This window comes from Ixodes scapularis, unplaced genomic scaffold (genome assembly GCF_016920785.2).
Source record: "Ixodes scapularis isolate PalLabHiFi unplaced genomic scaffold, ASM1692078v2 PGA_scaffold2__306_contigs__length_199485367, whole genome shotgun sequence".
Classification (NCBI taxonomy): domain Eukaryota; kingdom Metazoa; phylum Arthropoda; class Arachnida; order Ixodida; family Ixodidae; genus Ixodes; species Ixodes scapularis.
The window spans coordinates 120009489-120026439 of NW_024609857.1; the positions used below are offsets into that span (position 1 = coordinate 120009489).

The 16951-nt window shown below is 44.8% G+C and overlaps 1 protein-coding gene across 1 annotated transcript in view; it reads right to left on the bottom strand.

Moving 5' to 3' along the window:
* LOC120835986 (monocarboxylate transporter 10-like) overlaps window positions 1–16951 on the bottom strand; it is a 47126-nt gene that overhangs the window by 13097 nt on the left and 17078 nt on the right. Inside the window, exons 6-7 of the mRNA XM_040215683.3 lie at window positions 16221–16361; window positions 6403–6628 (exon numbers count right to left, since the gene is read on the bottom strand). Coding sequence (XP_040071617.3) covers window positions 6403–6628; window positions 16221–16361 — 367 coding nt within the window. The remainder of the gene's footprint in view (window positions 1–6402; window positions 6629–16220; window positions 16362–16951) is intronic.

The following is a 16951-nucleotide window of genomic DNA, read 5'->3' on the forward strand; positions in this document are numbered from 1 at the left end:
CGCATCGAGTACCGGCCAGGGACAAGTAACGCCAATGCCGATGCCATGAGTAGACTTCCCCTTCAAGCGGATTCGCAGGAACTACATCTTCCTGAAATAATTGCTTCCTTGGAGGAGCTGGATAGCGGCTTGGTGTCAGCGAAACAGATGGCACAGATGACCGCGGAAGACAAGACGTTGCGTAGCGTCATCAGTTATATCCAGCGCGGATGGCCGCGGAAGCTATTGATGGAGCAAGAGGGGCTTCGACCTTTCTGGAGCAGGAAAGACGAGCTTTCGGTGCATCACAGCTTGCTGTACTGGGGAAACCGAGTCGTCATTCCAAAAAAGGCTCGCGAAGCTGTCCTCAAGCTCCTCCACGAGACCCACCAAGGTGCGTCGGCCATGAAGACGGTTTCTCGCTCAAAGTTCTGGTGGCCCTCATTGGACTCGGCTATCGTAGACCTCACCCAGAGATGTGACACATGTATTAAAGCGGCTTCTATGCCAGCAGCACAGAAACCTGTCGACTGGCCGGTGACCGGTGAACCCTGGTTGAGGTTACACTTGGATTATGCCGGGCCCGTCGACGGAAAGATGATCCTGATTGTCATCGACGCATACTCGAAGTGGATTGAAGCTACAGCTACCAATTATGCAACGTCGGACTCCACAATCCGACAACTTCGGGAGCTGTTCAGCCGCTTTGGAATCCCTCGGACTGTCGTCACGGATAATGGTACACCATTTACAATTGAAGAGTTCTCTCAGTTCCTAAAAAGGAACCACGTGGAACACTACCGCACGGCCCCCTATCATCCACAATCGAACGGCCTCGTCGAACGAGCCGTACGTACTGTTAAGGATGCCTTGAAGAAGACAAGCGGGTCCACACTGGACGTTAAGTTATGCCGACTGCTTCTCAATCATCGGCGCACGCCTGTGGCTTCGGGCAAGTCTCCATCCCAGTTACTTTTGGGATACCAGATCCGGTCACGTTTGGACACGTGCTTTCCGGACAAGAGGTCAGAGCTGACTGCACAGGGTGGGAGTCAGCCCACTCCGCCAATTTTTAAACCGGGCAGAAAGATATTCTTCCGAAACTTTGGTAAGGGCCCAAATTGGCTGCCGGGAATCGTCAAGAGCTCGGAAGGCTCACGCATGGTGACGATACAAGCCAATTCGGACCTGGTGCGTCGCCATCTTGACCAAGTTCGCCAGCGGCACACAGGACCCACTTGGGTTTCCCGAATGGACTGACCCAGAGGCGCCACTCACACCTACAACATCAGAGGGCAAGGTTCCCTGCGACGGAGCTTTAGCTGAACGAGGGCTGGACCCATTGCCGGGCCAGAATTCCAATAATTCAAGTCCCGCAGACCCACGTTCATCTAAAAGTTCCTCAACAAACCAGAACCAGCCCCTCTCAACTCCTGTGCCATTTCCACGGCGCTCGACTCGAGATAGGAAAAAGGTTCAGCCCTTCCAGTCTTCTTTTTAAGGGGGAAGATATGATGGGAACTGAGACCAGACGACAACGACAACGCACGCTCTTCTGGAGCCGAGTGCGCGAGCGGCGGTTCGGGATCCGCCATCATGCAGTAAAGACGTTTACTGTCCTGGCTCTTCAGTTCTTAGTAGAACATATCGCCACACCGGCGATTCGGTAGTGCTTTACTACAGTTAATAAATTCGTAAGGAAGCCCATTCCATTCTACAATCGTTCGAGGAAACAAGGAGAATTTGAAACAGTTGACGCCCGGTTGGTAAGGTGCAATGGTAAGTGGGGTTCTTCCTCGGGTGGCGTAACCAGTAGAAAAAGTGATATATTCGTTAACGTTAATTTTACACTGCCCCTTAATTAATTGAAATGGAAAACGAAGTCTACATTCACGGTTTTGTTCTTGAACCGGGACAAACCCAAGCTGTGTGCTCAGCTCGATAATGGACGCCTTGTTATAGGCGTTAAAAATGAATCTAACAGCTTCATTTCGTATTTGTTTTATGCGATTAATTCCTACCTGTGTAAATGGGTCCCAAATAATGTTTGCATATTCTAGGATCGGTCGGATAAGAGTCTTGTACACCAGGAGTCTAGTATCTAAAGTTCCTGACTTTAGTGTTTAAGAAAAAAATAATCGACGGAGGGCGTTATAGGAAATTAAATTAATCTGTTTATCCCATCTAAGACCGGAACTGATCCAGAGACTTAGATATTTGAATTCAGTAACTTCTCCTAGGATATGCTCGTTCATGTGATAGGAGAATGAAAGTGACTTTTTTTTATTAGTGACGGACATACAAACACTTTGTTATAATTTCTACACATTTGCCATGTGTCAGACCATTTCAAAATCTTGTTCAAATCATCATTAAGCTTAATCTGGTTATCAACACACTTGACTTCGTTATACTTCACACAATGGTTGGCATAAAGACGTATTTTGACAGAAATCTCGTCGGGAATATCGTTGATAAATAGCAAGAACTACAAAGGCGCAAGTACCGATCCTTGGGGGATGCCAGAGTTCACTGAGAGTAGGGAAGAACTTTCATCAATAAATTCTACATATTGACAGCGGTGTGTTAGGTAAGCTTGTATCCAACCAATAACTTGATTATTTTTTAAGTGGTTATTAAATTTCTTTATGAGCTTTGCATGTGACACTTTATCGAACGCTTTCGCCAAATCGATAAAGATGACATCTACCTTACTTTTCTTGTTCAGGGCGGAGGTAAGGTCGTGAACTGTCTCATGCAATAGAGTTGTGGAAAATCCTCGTCTGAATCCATGTTGGCTGCTCGACAGCACATTATGTGTTTCGAGAATTTCAAAATTGTGTTTATTAATAATGTGTTTAAGGAGTTTCATACAGAGCAAGTTAAGGAGATAGATCTATAATTAAGGATCAGCTCTTTGTTTCCGGTTTTACGTAGTGGTTTTACGCTGGCCATCCTTTAATCATACATGACGTGACACATAGGTGACGTGACACGGCCATGTGAATTTGTTCATAGGTGTCGTGACATGAAGTGACGTCATAGGTGACGTGACATGGCCATGTGATGTCATTTTCCCAGAAGCGGGGAAATCGAATTGGTGTTGAGGTCACGTGGCGTCACTTTTCCAGCTAAATTTAGCGGGGAAGCTGTAGGAGGAGGATGTGGAGGAGGAGGAGAGGGTATACAGCTGTCATTTTTGTTTCGAAACGTGGAGACAAATAAAATGTTTCCAAACATGCAAGATCGTTATCGGCGACCCGAATGCAAGCTTCGAGGTACAAAGCTGTTTTGGTTGCGCCCATCGACGCCGATCGTCCGCTACATTTGGTGGTCGACGCCGCCACAAAGCAACCACACATACGAGATTGCAAGATTGGTAGTAGAAATCGAGGGAAGTGTGAAATTGCGCACGAAATTAATAGGTTATACCGGTTATACAGTCTTACGGGATACAAAAGTTCGACGCGGAATTCGAAAGGTACAGAAAAGTTTCTAAGCTAGGCGGCGCAAGCTACCGCCCAGTACAAGGGGACACAGCCGCCAGCATTCATCTATTCACGTTGCCACCGCCGGCAGCTCCGTCGCCACTGGTTCGAACACTCCCCTGTCCCCGCACCGTCCCGATTTCCGCTCGGAGCCGACGACGCTTTCGCCTGGATGTTTTCGGGTTGAGTGGCGTCGCCGTCGGCGTAACCACGCGCTGCATAATGGGACGTTTCTTCGCTAAAGTTAGTGGGGAAATTTTCCCGCTAAATTTAGCGGGTAATGTTTTCCGGCAAATTAAGCAGGGAAATTTTCCTGCTAAATTTAGCGGAAAAAGATTCACTAAATTTAGTTTGAAATTTAGGGAACATTTCTGCTACATGGGAGGGGAGCAGAAGAGGAAGAGGGGAGGGGAAGGAGGGCATACCCTCCCCTCCTCGTCCTCAAAAGCTGCGCGCTAATTCGGCGTTATAGAGGATTGTAAACGTCTTTCATTTTTTCTATCAGCCAATTAGAGCTCGGCATTCTGACATCATCGCAACCCCTTTGCAAGGGGCAGAGAACTTGCGCTCCGCATAAGCCTAAAGTGTATGGGTTATGAAAGTTTTTTTTTACTTTTCTTTTATTATTTCCTATGCCGGACACCTCTTATCTGGCACTTGGTTTCTGGCGTCTACCTATTTTCAAATATTTCTTGAGCGTGCGAGTGATGTTTTAAACGCAAAACAAGCATCTTCGCACGTATTCACGAGCAGAAAGAGTAAAATAGTACTTATTTATTGCGAATTGGACTATATTACCTGGCTGTAAATTTATTTTGATAGTCTGCATGCTCAGGGAGTTACTTATCCAGTTTTACTGCGTAGTTCTTGCTTCTTTCCTGGTTTTTTAGGTGTCCTTCGTTCGTTTGGCACGCATATCTCCCATGCTGAAAGGCGCCGACGCCATGTTCGCGCTCACCGTGTCCGACAGTGCAGATAAATGCTTGTATGAAGCTCTTTTTACACTGTGTTCAATATCCTAAATGTGATATTAGTGGAGAGAGAAAATGCACTCACTTCTTTTTTTTTTTTTTTGTAGAAGCGCATTACGCGAATTCAATGTTCCACTAGTTGCTGTCTGCTTCAATTTGCGACAGCACACAAGCGCTAGTTGAACCTCTAATGTACATTGTAATAACTCTATGGCACCAACATCGAGCATTCAGTACACGGAGTTTTACATTCGTCATATGGTGTGCCTTTCTTTCACTATTACGGGTATGGTACTGTAGGGAACAGAGATCTGTGAATGGTGTAAGTTCGTTTTATTATATTGCGACACCCCTAAAATTATTACCGCTTTAAAGCATGATCTGCATCCTTTTCAACGGAACTCCTACTCCCAGAAACGTTGCCCTCCGTGCATACGTCAGCAGGCTTTATGATGTCACGGCCCGCCTCCCGTCGTTCGATGCACCATCGTTTTGGGGGACGGCTACTGTGGTAACCGCAATGTATTCTATGGAATGCATATATTTTGATGCACATCATCTGGATGGCGTTTCAGCGTACTCTATGAAATGCAGTTTTGCAACGAGAACTTTGATGGCGCTTCAAACGACGGGATACAAACAATCCACTTTGCACTCTCTACTTTGGTTTCAAAGGTACACAGATCGATCTCAAGCAAACAATTGAAACCATATTTTAGCATGTATAGCATTTATTATTCCGTTTTTCGGAAAACTATATAATTACAGAGGAAAGCTCAATATTCAGTAACTCGACTTTCTTCTTGATCCTTTACATGTTTTTCTTCCAAAATGACTGCGCGCTTTTAGCGCAGCCTCGTATCAATATATCTGGCATTGAAAACAATTGGAGATCCTTTGTTCACTTTTCAAAGCAATATTTTAATTATCTTTCCTAGAGCGTTCTAGAAAGTATAGAATCAACAGGACATCCGCAATGAGGTCGTATATTCAATATTTACATAATTTGACTGCAACAAAGCACGATGGTCCGCCGATTGGCGAAAGAAGCGGAACACGTGCAACTGGTCTGGTAGCTATCCAAGAGACAGGAAAGGATGGGAGAGAGTGTTAAAGAAAAAAAAAATTGCGTATTCTGCTAAGGCACTTGCTTCCTCATCCTTCTATTGGACTTCGTATTTGTGTTGCGTGAGCCTCTCTTGGAAATTTTCACTCTCCCCAACGTATAAGACCGGACAATCCCCGCAACACGGTATGCGGTAGACGACACCCTGAGCCTTTTCTTTGGTGAACCTACTCATTCTTAAGAAATTTCACGCTATGCCTGGAAATGCTTTCGAGATATAGTAGGCCAATAACAATTAAAGTTACCAGAAACCGTTGTCTCCGCAGTCCTAAAATGAATGGAATGCAATAATTAAGGAACGATCGTTTAAATTGGTTGAGAAGACTTCAAAAAGTCATTTCGGGGAGTGAAGAATAGGGTGTTTCTTCATTTCCCCGCTAAATTTTGCGAAAACATCTACGTGACGTCACGTTGTGTTACCACGCCACGTGACGTAAGGTCCCGCCATGCAAACTGCATCGCTAAATTTAGCGGAAGAATCGACGTCACGTGATACTATCACACGTGACCTGACGTCACGCAATGCGGTCACATGACGCCACGTTGTTAAGTCAGGGCATCACGTGATGCCACGATATCACATACGTGACACGTCAATTTGCCCGCTTTATTCAGCGCAGCAATACACGGACAGCCGGATGGAGGGACACATTTGTGATGTGCGAGTTCCGTTAGAAAACGTTCCGTGCATTAATATACTTTTTTCATAAAAGTGCGGGCTTTTTTTTTTTGCCAATATTCTCGGCTTGTTTTACGGCCATTCCCTCTGTTTATGCCACCCTGCATATTGGTCTAACATTTTACGATGGCGGGTAAGCCTAATGAAGCGTATGCTGACCTGCGATGGGGGGTCCAGCGGTGAGCGGCAGGGAGCAGGCGCCGAGGAGGAAGCCGATGCCCTGCGAGGTGCCCGAGGAGCCCGCGATGAGCCTGGCCACGGGCCCAATGAGCGAGATGAAGCAGCCGTCGCACAGGCCCAGCGCCAGGCACAGCGCCACCAGGACGGCGAAGTGGCTCGCCGCTGCCATGCACATAGTCAGCAGGCCCATCACCAGAAAGGAGACCTGCGTTAAAGTAGAGAGAGTCGCTAGACTCTGCCTTCGTTTGCAATTCCCACTGAAAATATAAATGTTACGCACTTATATGACCAATCTTCCATAACACCACACGAAAGACCCGCAAAAAAAAAGAAGAAAAATATATAATCATTAACCATTTTCTTGAACCTCTTGAGGTTGGGTGGAGAACTAGAAGAACCAAAAGTGGAGGGGACAGAAGGCGTCGTCTCAAACTCAGCTGAAAGTTTATTTATTAACACTTCCATATAAACCAATACTTCACCAGCACAAATCTACACCAGCTCGCCTGCGCCCACACAGTCTTTTCGCTAATAAATAAGCATTTGTCTTAGCGGACATTACAACTCTAAGTGGTTCAAGACAATCTTTTTTTTTATTTTATATACAGCGTGTCTCTCGGAACGCGGGTCTTAGTTTACTCGTTACTTCGAGTAATTTATATTGTTATAAGTAAATTGAAAGGTATGATTTGATTAGAAAGTTGCTGGGCTTCATCAGAAGTCGCTAAATCAAGTCATTTTAGAAAAATATAAAGCATTTTGCGGCGTTGTGAAAAACATCAAAAAGCTCAATTTGGAGGCGTTTTTAGATTTTTGGTTTTCTATCGAAGCGCACCTTTCACAGGGAGGTCCCACCCATCCAAGTCGTCAACAACGTACAGGTCCGCTTTTGTCGACTTGGTTTTGTAGGTCATGTCCTTCGTGATCATTCCAAGCACGTCTAGCTCATGGCGATCGGATCGGGACCGTTTAGGATTTTCGTGGGCCTCTGCAGAGATCTCGCTGGAAGAAACGCTTTGTACACCTCTGTTGAAATGACTGTCACGTCGGAGTCAGTGTCGACTTCAAAGACGATTGAAACTTTGCCAACTTGCACTGTCGCCGTAAACCGTTGCTGTTTTCACATTCGATGTCTCCAACGAATGCAGTCTCTTTACTGGAAACTCGGTTCAGCACTGCGGAGTTTCGGCATTGGCGAGCGTAATGTCCAATCATGCGACATTTTTTGCACATTGCCTTTAGTGCCGGACACTGTCCTTTGGAATGCTGACTCTTGCCACAGCGTGAGCAGTGTCCAGTCGGTGTTCGAAACTGAGTAGAGTTAGGTACCGTCTTCTTGCCCACTCTTCCTCTACGATTGCCCTTTCGTGAAGTAGCCTTCTTCGATTTTGGAAGTTCGTTTGGGTGCGGAATGGTAGCATTTTTGCTGGGAAGGCCGAGCAAACGCCGCCTGCGAAAGTAAGATGTGTCGATGACGTCCGTAAAATAACGGCGAGCTAGTTTTGCCCCTTTTTTTTAATCTCTTTTGAATTGTTAAGCTCCTACAGATATGTCAGATGCCTTTATTTCACCTTCTAAACTAAACAAATTACTTCAAAATAAGTCTGCATTTAAATTAACACTTCTTCACCTTAATGTTAGGTCTGCAAAAAACAAACACGATGACCTCGCTGTTTTGTTTGATTGCATAGGACCAAACGTTGACGCCATTATGCAACGGAGACATGGTACCGTTGTACTACTGACCACTTTCTGCTCCCGGGATATTCCCATTTCAACTTAAATAGAGAAAACGGGCAAGGCGGTGGTACTGCTATGTTGGTAAAAAACGAAGTAAGTTGTGAGCTCTTAGAATCATTCTGTAAAATCACTGACTTCTATGAAGTGCTAACTGTGCGTTTCGGAAATACGTTGCTCTCTGTTGTATATAGGCCCTCTAGTTCGCCTGTCATGCCGTTTCTAAATTTTCTGGAGACCTTGTTTAATTTTGTCAATGATAAAAATTACAAGTTAGTTTTGTGTGGTGATTTCAATATTCCATATAAGTTCTGACTTTAGCTCCAGAAATTCTTTTTCAAACCTCATTGAGTCATGTGGATTATCAAATGTTATAAAGCACCCTACAAGAATAACTAACACGTCATCCTTTTTGCTTGATATGTTCATAACCAACTACGAAGACTCGGTGGTGACATCGGGGGTTCTTTCAACTGATATAAGTGATCATCTTCCCATTTATTTTTGCTTGCAAAATAAACATTCCAATAAAAACAGTAGTGACTGCGTTCCTGTGGCTAGAGTTCAGTCGATCTCCCCTGACCAGTTGCGCCGTTTTCGAGAAGACATTGAACGTACATCTTGGCAACAAATTTTTCTACAAATTCAGTTAATTCCGCATATAATTTATTTATAGATATATTTAGTGCAATATATACAAAACATTTCCCTTTTGTCAACCTCAAAGCCACTAAAAAGTCGCGTAGACCTTAGATCACGCCTATCCTACTATCAATGATACGAAAAAAAGAATTTTTATATAATAATTTTTTAAAAACTAGAGAAAATAGTCGACTTGTAATCTTTAAATCTTATCGAAATAAACTAACGAGTCAGCTAAGGACTGCTAAGCGTGACTATAACAAGAGACTTTTTGATCCATTAGAAACATTGAAACCTGATAATATGTGGAAGAGAAACGTACCTCATGAAGTAACAGTAAGTGGCGCTCAAACAACAGACGTCACCATGGCAAACGCGTTTAATGATTTCTTTGTAAATGTTGGTACGTCAACGTGTATGTCACCCTCCTGTATAAAAAAAGCCCTAGAGTTCATGAAATCGTCGCAGACGAATACAATGTTTTTGTTCCCCACTGATGAGGCAAAAGTCTGCTCAACCATCATGGATCTTAAAAATAGTAAAAGTATTGACGCCGATAACATGCAGATAAAATCTATAAAATATGTTATTGATAAAATTGCACCATATCGGACATATATATATATATAACCTTGCTCTTGAAACCGGGGTTTTCCCACTTAAAATGCTGGTATCAAAAGTTGGTGTCCTACATAAAGGCGGTGATATGTTCGACATATGCAACTATAGGCCCATTTCAATTCTTCCTTTCTTTTCTAAACCACTCGAGAAACTTCTACATCAAAGACTCTTAACGCATCTCGATAAACGTGCTTTAATTTCTGAATCACAATTTGGATTTCGTAAGCATCGATCTACTGAAACAGCATTGCTGAATAAAAAATAACTAATTTTAAAAGCATTCGACGCAAAAAAGATAACATTGGGCGTTTTCCTCGATTGCTCAAAAGCATTTGATTCAATTAATCATGGCATTTTAATTGCAAAATTACCATTTTATGGAAGAAGAGGCATAGCGCATGATATTTTGAAATACTACTTATTAAATAGAAATCGGTACGTGTCTTTTCCAAATTTTCATTCAGATAGGCTAGCCATAACATCGGGAGTTCCCTAGGGCAGCATCTTAGGCCCATTGTTATTCATTTTGTACATCAACGACATCACAAACGTTGCTCAAAACACTGATGTAAAGGTGGTAATTTACGCGGACGATACCAGGATTGTTTTCCCATGATTATATCTGCACTTCCATTTTCGCAATGCAAGAGGTGTTAGAGCAAATTACTACCAAGACACTCAACAACAAATTAAAGTTAAATTGTAGTAAGACTAAGGCTATTTTGTTTAAACCTAGAAATAAAAAGATGAACGATCCACTTTGTCTTAAAATCAATAATAAGCAAATTGAATTTGTAAACTGTATTAAAATGCTGGGTGTGTTGTTTTCACAAGACATGAGCTGGAATGCTCACATAGATTATGTCCAAGCAAAACTATCCAAGAGCGTTGGTTTAAAACAATACTTCCTACTCATATTAAATTAAATATTTATAAATCGTTAGTTTGTTTCCATTTAAATTACTGCAACCTTATTTTAGGCACCACAACCAAAACAAACCTGACAAAGTTTCACCTTTTACAAAAAAGGGCTGTACGTGCAATATCTTCTGTTCCCTCTCTCCATCCTACTGCATCATTATTTAAGGCCCTAAAAGTAAAAACAATTCAGCAAATATATACGTTTAAACTTTTAACAATGCATCGTAAGGCTGTTCAGCAAAACAACTATTCATTACATTCACTTAGCTAACCTAAAACATCTCATCATCCTGCGCGACCTTAGGCAAAATCAGCCCTGGGTAATCCGTCCATCCCGCACAAATTACCTTGATCAGACGCTTCATTTTAATTTGTTTACCATACTAAACACTCTGTACAAAAGGAGTATAAATTTAGAGGCACTTTCAGATAAAGGGTTAGTAAATTTGGTTTTTTTCTCTATGACTTTTTGAATACTGGCGTCGTTTTTATACTGTTTGCTTTCCTTGTGTATCTGCTGACCGCTCTCGTAATTTATTGCCGTGCATTTTGTTTTTTTTTTTGCCTAAATTGCTCATTACACCAGATATTTGTATAAGATGTGTCTACATTTATGTAATATATTTGTTTATGTTTTTGTTTTTATTTACCTTTTTGCTGTTCCGAACTGCACGGGGGCTGGGACCTTCGCCAAGCTGCTACCCAGCAGCTTTTTGTCCCAAGTCCCCTGTTGTCATCTAAGGAGATGTGACAACAAATAAAACTTGATTTTATTTGATTTGATATGTAAGGGCTATCCACGTTGGTGTCACTGAACGTGTGAAGTCTGGTCTGCTGGACTCTCACAAACTCAGACTGTTGCGCCATGTTTGTTGTGTTTTCAAGCTTCAAGTCTGGATCAAACTGCAGTCTTTCAGAAAGCTTGTGATCTTTAAGTCCCACCACTATCCCGTCTCAGATCATTTTGTCGTGGAGTGTGCTGAAGTTGTTCAGATGTGATATAAACTCTTCGACCCTCCCTCCTTCTCTTTGACATCTCCGATGAAAAGTGGCTCGCTCATAAACAAGTTCTGTCTCACGACAAAGTGGTTCTCAAAGGCTTGGAGCACGGCGATGTAGTCGGATACCATCCGTTTTTTCACCCCCATGAAATAAAAGAGAGCATTCACCTGTTCAGTTCCTAGCTTCGCCTTGAGACCACTGACGACTCAAAATCGCTCGAAGCGGCGCTTCCACGAGGTCCATTCTCCTGGGTTTACAAAGGTGTGCGGCTCGAGGGGTTGGCACCCTGTGTTGTCAGGGCCTCAGGAACTCAGGACTCAAGCCAGCGTCCGTCGCGAATCAGCCCCCACCCCCCCTCCCCCCGTTTTCTTCATCGCAGTGATGGAAGTGCTGCGCCAATTGCGCCAAGGACGCAATCCTGCTACAGGTATCGCCAAATTGTCATTTCACCGAAGAATTGCGCCATGCCTGCGCCGAGATGAGATGTAGCAATAAAAAAAAAAAAAAAAACTGAAGTATTATTAGAGCGCGTGGCGGTATCGCGGTATTTTTCGCGCCGCAACTGTTATGCAAACCAAAACTGCGAGGGCGCATTATCATCATCATCATTGATGAAAGGAACAACGTTAGCAACATATGAGAGCAAAGCCGCAGAGGCTAAACGAAGAACCATCCCACTAAAACCATCCTATTAAAAAAAAAAAAAAAAAAAAAGGTCGAGCTTGTGGATGTTTTTAATGTTGGCCCGCCTAGGGTGCCTCAATGTCCTTCTGTTTAGGGTGATGCCACCCTTTGTAGTGCCCCATGCCAACGGCACGCGCTCACCGAAAAAATACAAAGAAATCGACGAAAACAAAATGTCGCCATAGCACAGTAAGCGCCACAAGCGCGTGCAGGGACACGCCCTTTCACGCGCTTCTGAACAAAAAATAAAAATAAACGTGTGTGACAAAATGGCGAGATGCCACCACCCTAAGCAGAGCGCACATGAAGGCCCCCTAGGCCCGCCCTGTTCCCGTGCGCTAGCTACCAGCGAAGTCAAAGCTAGAGCGAGCCCAATGCTCTGTGCATTCCTGACTCGCGCGTGGGCCCGTGCAGTGTGGGCACCGTTACGGGCTCCATGCGCGCGCTTGTAGCTTCGGCTGCGCTCGCACCGAAGCTGAAACGAAGTATAGTTGAGTTGCACCAAATTCTGGATGTAGTGCTGGTAACGCCTCACCGTCACTTTTCTGAGCACAACGCACTGCGCGACTCGCGCGACTGTGGTGCCAAGGAGGGCACTCAACGGGTTAACTCGCCGTGATCCGATCGTGACTTCGCCAGCACATCGAAAATGAATCGGAATTTTTGAAGCGAATATCAAATACCGCAATATTTGAAGCTGCTGCCCGAAAGACAACTCTGCTCTGAACTAAAACATTCCACAACAGTGAGGGTCGTTAGATGCTGCTGCAGATACCTTAAAAGAAGTGCAGGCTGATAAAACTAAATATCCTGTACCATCAGAACTCAGTGTGACATATTTAATTGTATTTTTTTCTTATCTTACGAGTAGATAAACTTTATTTAAAAAATGTTTTTTTTGTGTGTTTACTTTGTTGAATTTTATATATCCTGTCTTAAAAAGGCGACAGGCGCTGTGCTCCAATAATAGAGATGGGCTTTTTATAGCAATGCAGCATTATTACATTTTCAAGTAATATGCCAACATATGCCGACCCTGCTCTAAAAGGGCCACTACCTCCTCCAAAACAACAAGGCCTGCTCCAAAAGGTCAAATAGCACTTCCATCACTGTCATTGTCGTCTTTTCCGCCTCCCACCTCGCGATGACCATATTCGCGACTCCAGCGACCTATAGGGGGCGCCACCACCAAACAAACATGGCGGCTGAGTCCAGGTCGCGGCGGCTCGGCCGGGCCGCCTGAACAGTTGGCGCGTTCAATTTAACAGATTTTCTTTTGTTTAATGCCCAATTTTATAGGCATTTGAACTGAGACGGTTAAGTGTAGCGGGTGCAGATAAACTTGCAAAGCATAGTTTTGTTTTGCCGGTGTTTTTTTGTCCTTTTCTGGCCAAACTTTTGTTTCGGAGATTTCGTTCAAAACCGAAACTACGGGCTCCGGAGAGACGGTAATATACTAAACAGTTTGGATCATCTAAGGAAAGCGGCGATGACTATAGAATTGTTCCACAGAGAGTAACTTTTCAGCTAAGTCGCATGCCTCGACCATGCGACTTATCTGTCCGCGAAATCGAGCTTTTGTGCGTATCCGCGTTTACGAAACAGCTCCAGTCGTCTGCTCGGCCAACGACACAGGCTGCAGGAAAATTACGAAAATTAAGCAACCGCTTCTTGAGCCAAGGACCATGTTAACCTGCCGGCGCCCCACTAAGCAGCTGATACTCGTATTTCAATTCAGGTTTTAGTAGCAATCGAGAAGTCATTTTGACGAGCGGGTCATGTATTATATTACGTACTATGGTCCCACTAAAGCGATATTAGTATATCCTTCGGCTTGAAATATGAGCTTAGTTGACTAGCTATTAGGTGAGCTGCTGAATAAAAGTACATTTGACAGACGGAGACATACTACTTAAACTTAGCCAAATGGTTCTATAGCCGGCAGCACGGAGACAAACTGAAGAGAGTCTTTATTGAAGATCCACGCAGAACCTCTCTGCATTGAACTTTGCTTCGAATCCTGAACGGAGAAAATTAGTATTTTTTTTTGTGGCCGGTCAACCTGACCAATGTAGACGTATATTGCAGCTGGCTTCGACGTCCTCGTAATATAAATATTGGATGCGCGATAGGTCAAAATGCCGTGACAGCATCTAACGTTGCGAGACTTGTCTCCCACCTTGTGAAAAAAGATAATTTCCCTCATTCATCATTTGCAGCGAGCAAGTTTTCCTGAATCAAGTAATTGCGAAATCAGCCCAACTCCTTCAGTGTGGTCCAGAGGCTTTTTCGGCGAAAAGCAGCTAAGATGAATAGCCAACGCACCGACCGGCGTGGGTGGCTCAAACTTCAAGCTAACCGAACACAACCAAACTCAAGAAAATCAGCTATCGAACCTTCCCATTCACTTGACTGCAACATTAATGTTCCATCCAGTATCAGTTACCAAGCAGTCGTCCCTTTGAATGTGATTCGAAACAGACAAGAAATCAAAAAGATTTTCCGTGATTCCTCCCCATCCAAGAAATCGAAAGCACGCGACCGTGTGCTGTGGAGTAAACGGGCTTTCAAACAAGTATATAGAAGAAAACAATCTACTGAGGCTTCACCACACTAACGATCACTCAGGCAAACTTAAGAAATATTTTGACCTTCGTCAAATTACATTGTTCGCCACCGCGCCGACAACACGTCTCCGCGAAAGCCACCAGAGACGCGGAGGGGCGCGGAGCGACCTGGACCGGCTGGTTCCCGGTTTTCCCGCTTGGCGGCGTCCGTTTTGCTGGAGTCGCGAATACATGCCTTGCACCTACGTCACATCATGACGTCGAACACCGGTATCTACCATGTTGGTGGTTGACTCGACGGCCCTTCGCAGCGACAGCAATGGTAAACTGCGGCGCGCTCGGCTGTAGCAGTTACTATGTATCCCGACGATCGTCCGATCGTTTCGTCTGCATGACCCGCGAAACAGAGTAGCCGTCAAGTTAGACAAAGCAGAGGCGGCAGAAAAGGGATGCGGCCTCGGATTATTGAGTTTGCGGGACAATTTCATAGTGGCGAGCGACGGCACTTTTCTACCGTTGTTTACGTTCGCGCGCGCCTTTGCATCGGCTTTTGCTCGTTTGTGGTGTATATGGCCTTTGGCCTTCGTTACATAACGCTATTTCCACGCTTCGAGCGCACCTTTGGGGCTCCCCGCAGAGTCCGGGCGAGTGTCGCGCCGCGAGCCCGGCCAGACGGATCGGTCGGCGGCGGCCCCCGCGTGCAAGCTCGCCGAGACGCCGCCGCTGGGTCATCGGTCTGTGCCGTCCGCGAGACGGTAACCTTTGCAAGGAGCGAAAGTATGCGGGCGAGCCGGTTAGGAAACATCCTAATATAAACCCTGAGGTAATGAGAGTTCTCTTGTCCGTTATGTGAATTATCCTTGTCTCAGTGTTTAGATTGTCATGGTAACATTGCGTTGTTTACCAGTATTTCGCAAAATCGTAATTTTTCTACAAGCGACACCTAGAGCCGCTCGTCAAATTATGGGGCGGGCAAATCTTTTTTTTTTTTGACGACGCGGCAATTTTTTCTTCAAAACTTCGTCGGTGGCGTTTCGAAACTTTCTGCTCGTAGCGCAATCGCACCAATGCCAAAAAATTCCGCACGTACTGGATAAACGTCATCATCGTAAGCTCAGCACGTTTTTCCAAGTTCACGTGTAACTCAACTAGATACCTTTGTTGAAAATATGGTGCATGTTAGCGGAGGTCCGGGCCGTTAGCGGCATCCTACGCCTTGGTAAGCGCATTTGCGCGGTCTGAAGTCAACCACCAGTATGGTACGGGGCCCCGTCCTTACCTAGCGTGACGTCACTTGTAAGGCATGTATACGCTCCTAGCACACTCCCACCAAATCTAGCGAGCAACTTCCCTGCTTAGTTTAGCAAGAAATGACTTTACGCTGCGTGCGCGACGTCACATTTGTCCGTGAGGTTACATCTGTTCGTTTTACTAACTTTCGTCCATGGCGTTACATTTATTTTCAAAAATAACCCCCGATCAAGTCAAAACAAACATGGTCTTTGTTAAAGAAAAATAGAAAAACACCGGGAGCGCTTGAAACAGTCGAGGCCCAGGGTGTCTTCTCAGGAACACGACCCGCTACCTTGAGCCTACGGGCACTTACCATTGAAAGCAACGTACCTGCTGCAGCACCAGGGCATTGACGCCTGGAAGGTCAGCTATCCTGCCGAACACGATCCGACCGATCCCGGAAGTGGCTCCCATGCACGTCAGCAGGGACTCGCCGTTTGCTCCTGGCAGTATTTGAGACACGTGCTGCACCTGGGGTTGGAGAATGTTCATCAACACGCAGCAGATCGAGTACAATCTCTTCTTAACATAAAGCTCCGCTGGATTTTCAGCTACACAAACTAAAGACATTTTCGGAACACCCAGGCCTTAATCTTTCCGACAAGCTATTTATGATCTAGATAATTCAAAGTAGTTATTGAAACAACGGCAAATAAAGGTTATGCCAAAACCACATTCAAATCAAGATCCCTTGATTGGTTTGGATCGGGCCTCACCTTGTGGGGGTTATTGGGGCAGGTTGTCTCTATCGTTTCCCTGTTAGAGAGTCCAAGGGTTGACCTTGCGGGGGTTTTCCGGCGTTGCCTGAAAGGGTTCCTTGTTATATAAACTCAAAGCTATGTTCGGAGACGTTGTGTGTTTTCCTTTTTCGTGTCTTCCTCTTCCTTCCCCATCTCAGGTAACCAAACCAAGGACTACTCGCCTTACAGGCACGATAACCCATTCCCTGGCGTGCATGATCCCTGCGAAGCGAATAGTTGTCTTCACCGCAGACATTGGCGCTGTTGCGTGCCACCAGCGGGGAGCTATGCGCACTTTTCCACCGGACGCCATATTTGAGG